This window comes from Myxine glutinosa, chromosome 5 (assembly GCF_964187855.1).
Source record: "Myxine glutinosa chromosome 5, kmMyxGlut1.1, whole genome shotgun sequence".
Lineage (NCBI taxonomy): Eukaryota > Metazoa > Chordata > Myxini > Myxiniformes > Myxinidae > Myxine > Myxine glutinosa.
In genome coordinates, this window is record NC_136265.1 from 199,764,600 (window position 1) to 199,778,237 (window position 13,638).

The window sequence follows — 13,638 nt, forward strand, 5'->3', positions numbered from 1 at the left end:
ATTAGAAGTTGGTACTTCGCTTATTTTTCGAGATATTTCTCTCACAAGGTTCAGACATATATATGGTGGCGGCCATCTTAGATTTTGACGTGGCGACCCAATTTTGAATAGCGTTCTTCCTTATGGCGAGATACACCCACACACCAAATTAGAAGTTGGTACTTGGCTTATTTTTCAAGATATTCATCTCACAAGGTTCGGACATACATGGCGGCGGCCATCTTGGATTTGACATGGCGACCCAATTTTCAATACGGTTCTTCCTTATGCCTAGATACACCCACACACCAGATTAGAAGTTGGTACTTCGCTTATTTTTCAAGATATTTCGCTCACAAGGTTCAGACATATATATGGTGGCGGCCTTTTGGATTTTGACGTGGCGACCCAATTTTCAATAGCCTTCTTCCTTATGGCGAGATACACCCACACACCAAATTAGAAGTTGGTACTTCGCTTATTTTTCAAGATATTCATCTCACAAGGTTCGGACATACATCGCGGCGGCCATCTTGGATTTTGACGTAGCGACCCAATAGATACACCCACACACCAGATTAGACGTTGGTACTTCGCTTATTGTTTGAGATATTTCGCTCACAAGTTTCAGGAATATATATGGTGGCGGCCATCTTGGATTTTGACGTGGCGCCCCAATTTTCAATAGCGTTCGTCCATATGCCGAGATACACCCACACACCAGATTAGAAGTTGGTACTTCGCTTATTTTTCAAGATATGCAGGTTACAATGTTCAGACATACATGGCATCAGACATACATGGCGGCGGCCATCTTGGATTTTGACGTGGCGACCCAATTTTAAACAGCGTTCTTGCTTGTGCCTAGATACACCCACACACCAGATTAGAAGTTGGTACTTCGCTTATTTTTCAAGATATTTCGCTCACAAGGTTCAGACATATATATGGTGACGGCCATCTTGGATTTTGACGTGGCTACCCAATTTTCAATCGCGTTCTTCCTAATGCCGCGATACACCCACACACCAAATTAGAAGTTGGTACTTTGCTTATTTTTCAAGATATTAATCTCACAAGTTTCAGACATAAATGGCGGCGGCCATCTTGGCTTTTGACGTGGCGGCCTGATTTTAAACAGCGTCCTTCCTTGTGCCTAGATACACCCACACACCAGATTAGACGTCGGTACTTCGCTTATTTTTCGAGATATTTCGCTCACAAGTTTCAGACATATATATGGTGGCGGCCATCTTGGAATTGGACGTGGCGACCCAATTTTCAATAGCGTTCGTCCTTATGCCAAGATACACCCACACACCAAATTAGAAGTTGGTACTTCGCTTATTTTTCAAGATATTCATCTCACAAGGTTCAGACATACATGGCGGCGGCCATCTTGGATTTTGACGTGGCGACCCAATTTTCAATAGCCTTCTTCCTTATGGCGAGATACACCCATACACCAAATTAGAAGTTGGTACTTCGCTTATTTTTCAAGATATGCAGGTTACAAGGTTCAGACATACATGGCATCAGACATACATGGCGGCGGCCATCTTGGATTTTGACGTGGGTTGCACCCACACACCAAATTCGAATGCGGTCCTTCGCTTACGCACGCACGCCCGCACGCACACACGCCCGCACGCACGCACGGACGGACGGACGGACGGACGGACAAGCCATAGTCCCCCTTTCGCTCCGCTGAGCGACGGGGGACAATTACTCTTTAGAATTACTCTTTAGAATTACTCTTTAGAATTACTCTTTAGAATTACTCTTTGGAATTACCCTTTAGAATTACTCTTTAGAATTACTCTTTCGAATTACTCTTTAGAATTACTCTTTGAATGGGGGTCGAGGCACTGTTGTCTCGAAGCAGACTAGTTAACCCCTCCCAGCCTTTTTTGTTATGTGAAGACAACTTTTTACATATGTCTTGTTTCAATCCAAGGTGCTTGTTGTTCTGCTTTTGTTTTATTTGTGTATCCCCAACCTCAAGTGGCCTTCTCGCTTTGTGGCTGGCAATATCCCATAAATAAATAAATAAAAGAATCCTTTGGAATTACAATTTAGAATTACCTTCTAGAACCCTTTCTAATTAAACACGGTGTGTTACAAAGATTTCTTTTTCTTCGTTTTTGAAGGATGGATGGACGGGTGGAATGAAGGACATAGCCAAATATTGAAGCACCTTCACCACTTAAAAAATCATGGTCTCAGGGGGTTACGGGGTGTCAAAGTGGATCCAGGTTTGACCCCCCCCCCCCCCCCCCCCAAAATAGGTACTGCATTTCCTTTGTTCTCCAAAACTACATAAACAATTTCGATAAAACTTGACCACAAACTTCATCACCCATGATGCACAAAGGTTTGTTCATGGAATGAAAAATAATCAGGGGTTTGCCCCAAAATAGGTATTTACTTTCTTCTCCGTTACCTATATTTCGTGGGTCATACCCACCTACCAGTGATTCCCATAACTTTTTGAGATATCCTGCTATGGGTCGTTTTTGGCCCTATCTCCCAATGGTGAAGAATCACTTTAAAATTAAATAATTCTCATATCCAAATCTATATTCATATCTTCACCAAAATCGAATCGATTCTTCCTTGTCAGACACCCAACTGGTGCACCAAGTTTCATCCAAATCCGTTCACAACTTTTTGAGATATCCTGCTATGTATAGTTTTTGGCCCGATCTCCCAATGGTGAAGAATACAACAAACAACAACATGCAATTTAAGGCCATTTTCCCTGCTAGAGTGGGGGTTAGCCTTACGACGGTCCCCGTGGCAATCTTCTCCATTTTGCCCTATTTTCTGCATCTCCCCTTGTTAACCCCCTTGCCCGCATTTCTTCTTCCACCATCTTTAGCCAAGTCTTTCTCAGTCTTCCCCGTCCTCTACTTTCTTCTACATTCATTTCCATCACTCTTCTCAACCAGTCACTTTCATCCTTCCTCAACACATGACCAAACCATCTCAAACTGTTTCTCTTCACAGCATCCATCACAGGCTCTAATGCCATCATCTTTCGCAATTCATCATTTGTCTTCCTATCTCTCAATGATACTCCACACATCCACCAAACCATTCGCATTTCCAACCTTTCCAGCCTTCGTTGCTGCTCTATGTTCATTACCCATGTCTCGCTCCCATAAATCATAACACTTCTGACACATGCAGCATACACCTTTCCCTTCACCTACAACGACACTCCCCTCATTGTCAGCATGCCACTCAGTTCCCGAAACTTCTTCCGTGCACATCTCTCAAGCAACCGTTGCCGGGTCTGATCCACCTTCTCCATTCAGCATGTCTCCGAGGTAGCAAAAAGTTTTCACACCTTCCAGCTTCACGCCGTCTCCAAGATCCAACTCAACATTTCCTCCATCTGCAGCTCCCTCTGTGCACACCTTACACTTGAATGTAGCTGCCACACTGGTTAATGACCCTCCCAAACCACTACATTTTTGATGAACCCACTCAGCGCACATTGTACATTGAATGGAATTCACTCCGACATCCTTCCTGCACACAGCACAGGGCCACTTCCCAGTTCTTTCCACCTCACCACATGCTTTACCACTTGCCAGCACCTTCGTCTTTCCGATATTCACCTTCAGACCTTTTGTCTCCATACATTCCTTCCACTTGTTCATCTTCTCCATCAGTCCATCCATACTTTCTGCAATCAACACCAGATCATCTGCATACAACATCTCCCACGGTAAACCCTCCTTTACGTTCCGAGGCAGCACGTCCATCACAGCTAAAAATAGTAGTGGACTTAGTACCGACCCCTGATGCACTCCCACCTTCACCTCAAACTCACCACTGTTCCCGTCCTTCGTCCTTACAGCTGTGCGCGCTCTTTTGTACATTGCCATCACTACTCTGATCAACCATTCCTCCACTCCTAACTTCCTCAATGCCCATGTCACTACTTCACATGGAACCCTCTCAAATGCTTTCTCCAGATCAACAAACTCAAGAAACAACTTCTTCCTCTTCTCCATGTACTTCTCCTGCAACTGCCTCACAATAAAAAGTGCGTCTGTCGTTCCTCTTCCTGGCATAAATCCAAACTGCATTTCGTCGATCTTCACCTTCTTCCTTATCCTCCTCTCCAACACCCTTTCCAATACCTTCATTCCATGCTCCAATAACTTTATCGCTCGATACGAGCCACAGTCCAGAGGGTCACCTTTCCCCTTGTATAGAGGGACGTTGTACCCCGATTTAGAATAGGTACACCGTATCCCTGCGCATCGTAAGAGGTGACCAAGGGTTGGCGTCAGGAAGGGCATCCGGCCATAAAAACATTGCCTCAAACAGGGAACCATGATTGTCATGGGGGCCGCAAGGCTAACCCCCGCTTTAGCGGGGAAAATGGCCTTAAAACGATCATTCATATTCATTCATTCATTCATAAAGCTTCTCTATTGATTTATGTACCGATATAAACCTTCTCTATTTATTATGTACCGATATAAAGCTTCTCTATTTATTATGTACCCACATAAAGCTTCTCTATTTATTATGTACCTATATGAAGGTACATAATACCATAATACCTATATGAAGCCTGATGTTGGCTTAGCGGTTAGGGTGCCGGCTTGGGATGCTAGGATCCTGGGTTCGAATCCCGGTCGATCGCTGAATTAATGCCAGGGGGGTTGACTGAGCCTGTCATCCTTCCGAGGTCGGCAAATTGAGTACCAGCTTGCTGGGATGAATGATCCCGGTGTGTACCCCGGTTTAGAATAGGTACACCGTATCCCTGCGCATCGTTAGAGGCGACTAAGGGTTGGCATCAGGAAGGGCATCCGGCCATAAAAACATTGCCTCAAACAGGGAACCATGATTGTCATGGGGCCCGCAAGACTAACCCCCGCTCTAGCGAGGAAAATGGCCTTAAAACAATCATTCATTCATTCATTCATGAAGCTTCTCTATTTATTATGTACCTATATGAAGCTTCTCTATTTATTATGTACCGATATAAAGCTTCTCTATTTATTATGTACCTATATAAAGCTTCTCTATGTATTATGTACCGATATAAAGCTTCTCTATTTATTATGTACCGATATAAAGCTTCTCTATTTAATATGTACCGATATAAAGCTTCTCTATTTCTTATGTACCGATATAAAACCACCTTTAGAGGCCATTTTTCCCCGCAAAGCGGGGGTTGGCCTTTTTCGGGAACCGTGGTTGTTGTTGTTTTTTGGTCCCCTTTTTGAAGCAATGTTTTACGGCCGGATGCCCTTCCTGACGCCAACCCTTTTTGCCGCCTTTAACGACAAACAGGGAATTACCAGTGAACTGGTACTCAATTAGCCGACCTCGGAAGGATGACAGGCTGAGTCAACCCCCCTGGCGTTAATTCAGCGATCGACCGGGATTCGAACCCAGGATCCTAGGATCCTAAGCCGGCACCCTAGCCGCTAGCCCAACACCAGGGTCTTTATTATGTACCTATATACCGATATAAAGCTTCTCTATTTATTATGTACCGATATAAACCTTCTCTATTTATTATGTACCGATATAAAGCTTCTCTATTTATTATGTACCAATATAAAGCTTCTCTATTTATTATGTACCGATATAAAGCTTCTCTATTTATTATATACCGATATAAAGCTTCTCTATTTATTATGTACCGATATAAAGCTTCTCTATTTATTATGTACCTATATGAAGCTTCTCTATTTGTTATGTACCGATATAAAGCTTCTCTATTTATTATGTACCTACATAAAGCTTCTCTATTTATTATGTACCTATATGAAGCTTCTCTATTTATTATGTACCTACATAAAGCTTCTCTACTTATTATGTACCTATATGAAGCTTCTCTATTTATTATGTACCTATATAAAGCTTCTCTATTTATTATGTATCGATATAAAGCTTCTCTATTTATTATGTACCTACATAAAGCTTCTCTATTTATTATGTACCGACATAAAGCTTCTCTATTTATTATGTACCTATATAAAGCTTCTCTATTTATTATGTACCTATTTAAAGCTTCTCTATTTATAATGTACCTACATATGAAGCTTCTCTATTTATTATGTACCTATATGAAGCTTCTCTATTTATGATGTACCTACAGTCACATGAAAAAGTAAGTACACCCCATGTAAAGTTTTGACTTTTTCAACATATTTCAACATACAGCTATTTGATCTTCATTTCAACAATATTGAAAAATAAAGGTGATATAATATAACAAATATCATGAAACATTTACATTTTGTAGTCCATTGTATAATTTAAATAAACATAAATGCAAATTTCGCATGTGGAAAAAGTAAGTACACCCTTGGCTCTAATAGGTGGTATTGCCCCCTTTGGCAGAAACAACCTCAAGTAGGCATTTCTTATAACTGTCTACCAGTCTCTGACATCGACTGGGAGAAATTTTTGCTCACTCCTCCATGCAGAATTCTTTCAGCTGTGTGATGTTTGAGGGGTTTCTTGCATGCACAGCTCGTTTCAAATTCCCCCACAACATCTCGATGGGATTTAGATCCGGGCTTTGACTTGGCCATTCCAGAACCCTCCATTTCTTTCTTTTCAGCCATTCCTTGGTGGATTTACTGGTACTAGGGCATGCCCGTACTATATATATATCTAAAATTATATCCCCCCCCTCTATTTACATGAAATGGTTTGGTCCATGAAATGTTTTGGTCCATTCGCAACGCCAAAGCGAACGGCGAACGCTTTACATGAAATGGTTTGGTTCATGAAATGTTTTGGTCCATTCGCAACGCCAAAGCGAACGGCGAACGGCTTGCGAGTACAGTGACAATCCCCCCCCCCCCCCCCTCTATTTACATGAAATGGTTTTAATTAGTTTTAAAACATAGTTTAACGCCAACATAGCGGCAACATAGTTTGCCAACGTGAAATAAATGAATACGCTCTCAAATGTGCCGTCCGAGGCAGAGTGTGTTCGCCACGTTCGGCACACGCGATAGCTCGCTGCTCTCTGATTGGTTGAATCGTTTTTTGGACATAGCTCGGTAAGTAATTGTCCGATTAATATGAAACCTTGAAAAGGCACATCCTCGGGTCCCCAGCAATATACCTGGCAAGTTTAAAGTATATCGGACCCGTGGTTGTCGAGAAACAGCGGTCACAGACAAACAAACAAACAAACAAACACACATACAGAGATTACTGGAATTATAGATAGATGTTTAGGGTCATTGTCATGTTGCAAGGTCCACCTTCGGTTGAGCTTCAACTTTCCGACAGATAATAATAATAATAATAATTCATTTATTTTGTATAGCGCTTTTCCAGAAGCCCAAAGGCGCTTTGACAGAGTGGAAAACATAATGCATAACAATACATGAAAACAACAATTGCAAAAAGACAAGAATCAAGAAAACAAACAGCAGCGATATACGGCATATATATAAGACAAGAATCAAAAAGACAAGACAAGAATCAATAGGGAAATATTTAAAGCAAAAGGAGGGAGAAGGAGAAGAGATAGTCAGGGGTTAAATGCTGTGGGTTGAATGTTGAATGCAGCGTTGAACAGGTGGGTCTTTAGTGATGTTTTGAATGTGGTGAGTGAGGAGGAGTCTCTGATGGTGTGAGGTAGTGAGTTCCAGAGGGTGGGAGCAGCGATGGAGAAGGCCCTGTCCCCCCAGGATCTGAATTTGGTCCGGATGGAGGGGGTCAGGAGGTTGGTACCAGCAGAGTGGAGGTTGCGGGTGGGAGTGTGTCTGGAGAGGAGGTCAGCCAGGTAGGATGGGGCCAGGTTATGGAGGGCTTTGTATGTCAAGAGGAGGATTTTGTACTGGATTCTCTGGGGGATGGGGAGCCAGTGAAGCTTGTAAAGGACGGGGGTGATGTGGTCACGGGTCCGGGAATGAGTGAGTAGACGGGCAGCGGAGTTCTGAATGTATTGGAGTTTATTGGTGATTTTTGAGGGTGAACCATAGAGGAGGCTATTGCAGTAGTCCAGACGGGAGGTGATGAAGGCGTGGATGAGGGTTTCTGCAGCCGTGGAGGAGAGGGATGAGCGGAGACGGGCAATGTTTTTCAGGTGAAAGAAGGCTGACTTTGTGATCTGTTTAGTGTATTTGTCGAAGGAAAGGGTTTGGTCAAAGATGACGCCAAGATTCCGGATGTGAGGGGAGGTGGATACTGGGATACCGTCGATGTTGAGGGCAAAGTTATGGGTGGATTTTGTGAGCGTTTTTGGGCCAATGATGATTATTTCAGATTTATCACAGTTAAGCTTGAGGAAGTTGATTTGAAGCCAGGATTTTATTTCAGTGATGCAGTTTGTCAGGATAGAGTGGGTGTCGGTGGAGACGGACTTGGTGGAGATGAAAAGCTGGATGTCATCAGCGAAGCAGTGGAATTGGAGACCATGACGGCGGATTAAGTGACCGAGCGGGGACAGGTAAAGGATGAAGAGGAGGGGGCCAAGAACTGAACCTTGGGGGACACCTTGGGGGAGGGGAGCAGTGGGGGATTTGCAGTTATTGATGGAGATGAACTGGCATCTGTCAGAGAGGTATGATTTAATCCAAGAGAGGGCAGTGCCGGTGACGTTAAAGGTGGATTCAAGTCGGGTGAGGAGGATAGTGTGATCGATGGTGTCAAAGGCAGCGCTGAGGTCGAGGAGGACGAGAATGTTGAGGTTGCCAGCGTCAGAGGAGAGGAGAAGGTCGTTGGTGATTTTGAGGAGAGCAGTTTCAGTACTGTGGTTGGAGCGGAATCCGGATTGGAATGTTTCATACAAGTTATTGGCAGAGAGATGATGTTTGAGTTGAGTGGCTACAGCGCGTTCCAAAACTTTTGACAGAAAGGGTAGGTTGGAGATGGGTCTGAAGTTGTTTAGGGTGTCAGGGTTTAGACCAGGTTTTTTTAGAATGGGGGTAACAGCAGCAATTTTGAGGGAAGGTGGGACGATGCCTGTAGACAGGGAGGAGTTTATTGTTGCAATGATAAGTGGAGAGAGAGCAGGGAGGGAGGCTTTGACAAAGCTGGAGGGGATGGGGTCAAGAGTGCAGGTGGCAGTTTTCATTCCTATGAGGAGTTCAGAGAGGTCAGTAGGAGAGATTGGGGAGAACCGAGACAGGGGATGGCAGGACAAGGGGGGGCAGGTGGTTGGAGGGGGAGCGGGTGCGGCGGTGGTCAAGCTGTTGTAGATGTTGTCAATTTTGCGTTGGAAGAAAGAGAGGAAGGAGATGCAGTTGTCTACTGTGAATGACTGGGTGGTGGTGTTCAGGGGGCGGAGGAGTTTGTTTATTGTCGAGAAGAGTGCTTTTGGGTTTCCGGAGCCAGAGTGGATAATTTGAGAGTAGTAGGCAGAGCGGGCGCGGGAGAGGGCATCTTTGTAGTGTTGTATGTGGTCCTTGTAGGCTTGGGAGTGAACTGTGAGACCCGTTTTATTGCGGAGTCTTTCAAGTTGGCGAGCACGAGTTTTCATCAGGTGGAGTTCAGGGGTAAACCAGGGAGCAGAATGGGTGAAAGAAACTGTTTTGGTTTTTACAGGCGCAAGCTGGTCAAGGCAGGAGGAGAGAGTGTGGTTGTAGTAGTCAGTGAGGTCGGAAGGGGTGTGGAGGTCAATGAAGGGAGAAGTGGACATTTTTTCAGAGAGGGTGGATGAGAATGAGGTAGGTGAAAGAGCGTTTAGCTTACGGAAGTTGATTGTGCGATAATGCCTTGGTGTTGGGGCGGGGATGTTGATGGTCAGAGTGATGGCTAAGTGGTCAGAGAGGGTGAGGTCGGAGCCATAGAGATGGTGCAAATTTAATCCAGTGGAGCAGACAAGGTCCAAAATGTGACCACGGATATGGGTAGGAAAGTCGACATGTTGAGTGAGGTTAAAGCAGGTGAGTAAATCAGTGAAGTCAGTGGTTATTGTGGAGTCAGTGGAGTCCATGTGGATATTGAAATCACCAAGGAGGAGGATTGAGGGGGAGAGGGAACATAGCTGGGTCAGAAAGTAGGAGAAGTCAGACAGGAATGATGGGTGTGGTTTGGGAGGGCGGTAGACGACAGCCATGACTGACTGCGTGTGACCAGAGAGTTTTAAAGCCAGGTGTTCAAATGATGGAGCAGATGAGATGGAGATGAGGTTGGTCTTGATGTCTTGACGGTGGATAACGGCAATTCCACCACCTCGGCCCTCCGAGCGTGGTTTATTGACGTAGGAATATCCACTGGGTGTGGTGAGGTTGAGTGTGTAGTAGTCCAGAGGTTGTTGCCAGGTTTCGGTGAGACAGAGAAAGTCCAGTTTGTTATCCAGGATGTATTCGTTCGGTTGTCGAGAAACAGCGGTCACAGACAAACAAACAAACAAACAAACACACATACAGAGATTACTGGAATTATAGATAGATGTTTAGGGTCATTGTCATGTTGCAAGGTCCACCTTCGGTTGAGCTTCAACTTTCCGACAGATGGCCTCACATGATCCTCAAGCACCCTCTGGTACAATGAAGAATTCATAGTGGATTCTGTGATGGTGACCTGCCCAGGCCCTGATGCAGCAAAGCTGCCCCAAACCATAATATTTCCACCACCATGCTTTGCAGTTGGTATCAGGTTCTTGTGGTCAAATGCTGTGTTTGGTTTTCACCAAACATGTCTTCTGGTACTGTGGCCAAATAGCTCTACCTTTGACTCATCTGTCCAGAGCACATTGTTCCAGAAGTGCTGGTCTTTGCCTCGTTGTTCATTGGCAAACTTTAGTCTTGCCCTGATGTTCTTTCTGGGCAGCAAAGATTTCCTCCTGGCACACCTCCCATGTAGATCAAATTTGTGCAGCCTCTTTCTAATGGTAGACTCGTGCACTTTGACATCAACAGTGGCAAGAACTACCTGTAGGTCACATGATGACATTCTGGGGTCCTTAGAGACTTCTTTCAGCATCTTGCGGTCTGCTCTCGGGCTGAAGTTGCTGGGGTGGCCTGGCCTGAACAAGTTGGCAGTTGTTTGGAATCTTCTCCCCTTCTAGATGATCTTCCGGACAGTCGAATGATTGATTTCAATTGTTTACAGATCTTTTAAAATCCCTTCCCAGACTCGTAGGCATCTATAACCTTCTTTCTGAATGCCTCAGAGAGCTCTTTTGATCTAGGTATGGTGACGCCGCACACTTCAACAAAAAAAGAGCAAGCCAAACTAAATGTGTTTTTTTTTTTGTTTTGTATACAAGATCGAGGCTCGTGAAAGAGCGAACATTAATCACACAGAAAGACAAACAGGCACATAAAACAAATAACATCGGGAGAGGTAGACAAGATGGGGAGAGAGGGGGAAGGACACAAACACAACATTTGAGAGCAGGGACCGAGAGACATGGAGACATCGAGAGATCTGTGGGAGGGAGAGGGCTTTGGGGGGAGGCATGTGAAGGGGGGGTGGGGGGGGGGTGGGAGAGGTATAAACATATGGACACTGCCAGGATTTCCAGGAAAGAAGTTGGAATTTCAAACAAGGTGGATCTGGGGTGAATTAGTGGGGGTAGAAAAGATCAAGGTTTTGGATGGGGGAAGATAAGAGATGGTGGTGAACAGCTGTTTTAAAGACCTGGAGGGAGGACAGGGATTGAAGGGAGTGTGGGAGTTTGTTCCAGAGGCGGGAGAAAAGAGGAATGAAAGAGTGAAGGTGAGCAGAGAGCCGAGATTTCGGCAGTTTAACCATCAGAGGGTTGCTGGAAGATCTTGTGCGACCTGTAGGAATATTTGGGGGACAGAGCACAGAGAGAGCTGGGGGAGCAAGGCCGGAGAGGAGTCGGTAGAAGACAGAAAGACCACCTACCTGCCTGCGGTGAGTGAGTGAAAGGCCCTCAGAGATAGCTTCATCGCGGGAGATTCCAATGATTTTGAAAGCTTTGGATTCAACAGCGTGAAGCCGAGCCAGGTGTGAGGCAGGAGCACCAGCCCATAGGGGAGAACAGTATTCCATTGAGCTGCGGATGAAAGCCTTGTATGTGGTGAGGAGCTCAGGTGTGCCGAGGAAGGACTTCGCACGACGGAGGATGCCCAGTCGGCGACTGGCTTTGGAGGCCAGCTTGGAAATGTGGTTTTCCCAAGAAAGATCATGGCAGATAGTGAGACCCAAAAGCTTGAGCGACAGAACTTCTTGGAGAGGATTGTTGAGAAAGTAGATGGGAGGGTTGTCCAGTCGATCTTTTCGGAGAGACATAGTAAGAGAGTGAGATTTGTCAGGATTGAAAGACATGTTCCACTTGTTTGACCAGTCTGTGATTTTGTCCAGGTCTTCAGAGAGTGAGGAGGCTGCAGACTGCCGATCTGAGGGAAGAGGAATGGAGCGGCAGAGAGTGGAGTCATCAGCAAAGAGATAGAGAGGATTTTCCAGAGAGTCGGAGAGATCATTGATAAAGACCAGAAAAAGCACAGGGCCCAGCACACTTCCTTGGGGAACTCCAGCCTGAACAGGAAGGGGAGATGAGAGAAATCCATTCAGGGCCACACGTTGACTACGACCAGAGAGGAAGTCCGCAAGCCATGCATGGAGATTTCCATGGATACCATAGGAGGAGAGTTTGGTGAGCAGAGCTGGGTGCCAGACCGTATCAAAGGCCCGTGATATGTCAAGGGAGACAGCTCTGATTTCCTGTTTGGCATTGAGGACCTCCATCCATTGTTGAGACAGCAGAAGCAGCATGTCCAGAGTAGAGTGACCTGGTCTGAAACCAAATTGATGATCAGAGATCAAGCCATTGGAGAAGAGGAAAGATTTCATATCCGAAGCAATGATGGATTCCATGACTTTGCTGATAATTGGGAGCAGGCTGATTGGTCTGTAGTTGCAAGGATCTGTTTTTGCACCTTTTTTGTGTAAAGCGGTAATGTTAGCTGATTTCCAGAGTCTGAGGTTTAAATAAGACAGGTTCCTCCAAGATCCTCTCAAACGATGTTCTAATCATTTGCACCTGAGCTGGTGCACCTTATTCTAATTTTAGGTATTTGAAGTAGTGATAAATGTAGGGGTGTACTTACTTTTTCCACATGCGAAATTTGCATTGATGTTTTTTAAAATTATACAATGGACTACAAAATGTAAATGTTTCATGATATTTGTTATATTTTATCACCTTTATCTATCAATATTGTTGAAATGAAGATCAAATAGCTATACAGTATGTTGAAATATGTTGAAAAAGTCAAAACTTTACATGGGGTGTACTTACTTTTTCACGTGACTGTATATAAAGCTTCTCTATTTATTATGTACCTACATAAAGCTTCTCTATTTATTATGTACCTATATAAAGCTTCTCTATTTATTATGTACCTACGTAAAGCTTCTCTATTTATTATGTACCTACATATGAAGCACGGTTTGTTATTCCTTACACAATGTGCAAGCATACCCCACGAGTAACTTTCTATGTACTTGACAAACTGTTATCACGCCAACTTACTGGGTTCACCTGGATGTTTTGAGAAAGGCTTGGCCAAGGTCAGTGTGAGGAGGCAGCACACGAGAAGGATGGCGGATGCGTTCATGGTTCCACACATTGGGCTCTATGGCTGCAGTTCTTGGATAGGTGAGCGTTTTATTACCTACACCAAATGGCAACAAGATCCCTCTGCAAACAAAGTATGAGCTATCACGTTCCAGTGAAGA

At 44.6% G+C, this 13,638-nt stretch overlaps 1 protein-coding gene across 4 annotated transcripts in view; it reads right to left on the bottom strand.

The window, feature by feature from the left end:
• The window catches only part of LOC137426482 (uncharacterized), a 28,775-nt gene extending 15,185 nt beyond the window's left edge, over positions 1 to 13,590 (bottom strand). For 2 of the 4 annotated variants that reach the window (XR_013623673.1, XM_068115053.2), the window contains exon 1: positions 13,433 to 13,590. Coding sequence is in view for 2 of the 4 variants with exons in the window: in XM_068115053.2 (XP_067971154.2) it covers positions 13,433 to 13,529 (97 nt within the window). In the remaining 2 variants the exon portion in view is untranslated. The remainder of the gene's footprint in view (positions 1 to 13,432) is intronic. The other 2 variants (XR_013623674.1, XM_068115054.2) reach the window with 1 other exon arrangement.
• Between the last annotated feature and the right edge of the window lie 48 nt (positions 13,591 to 13,638).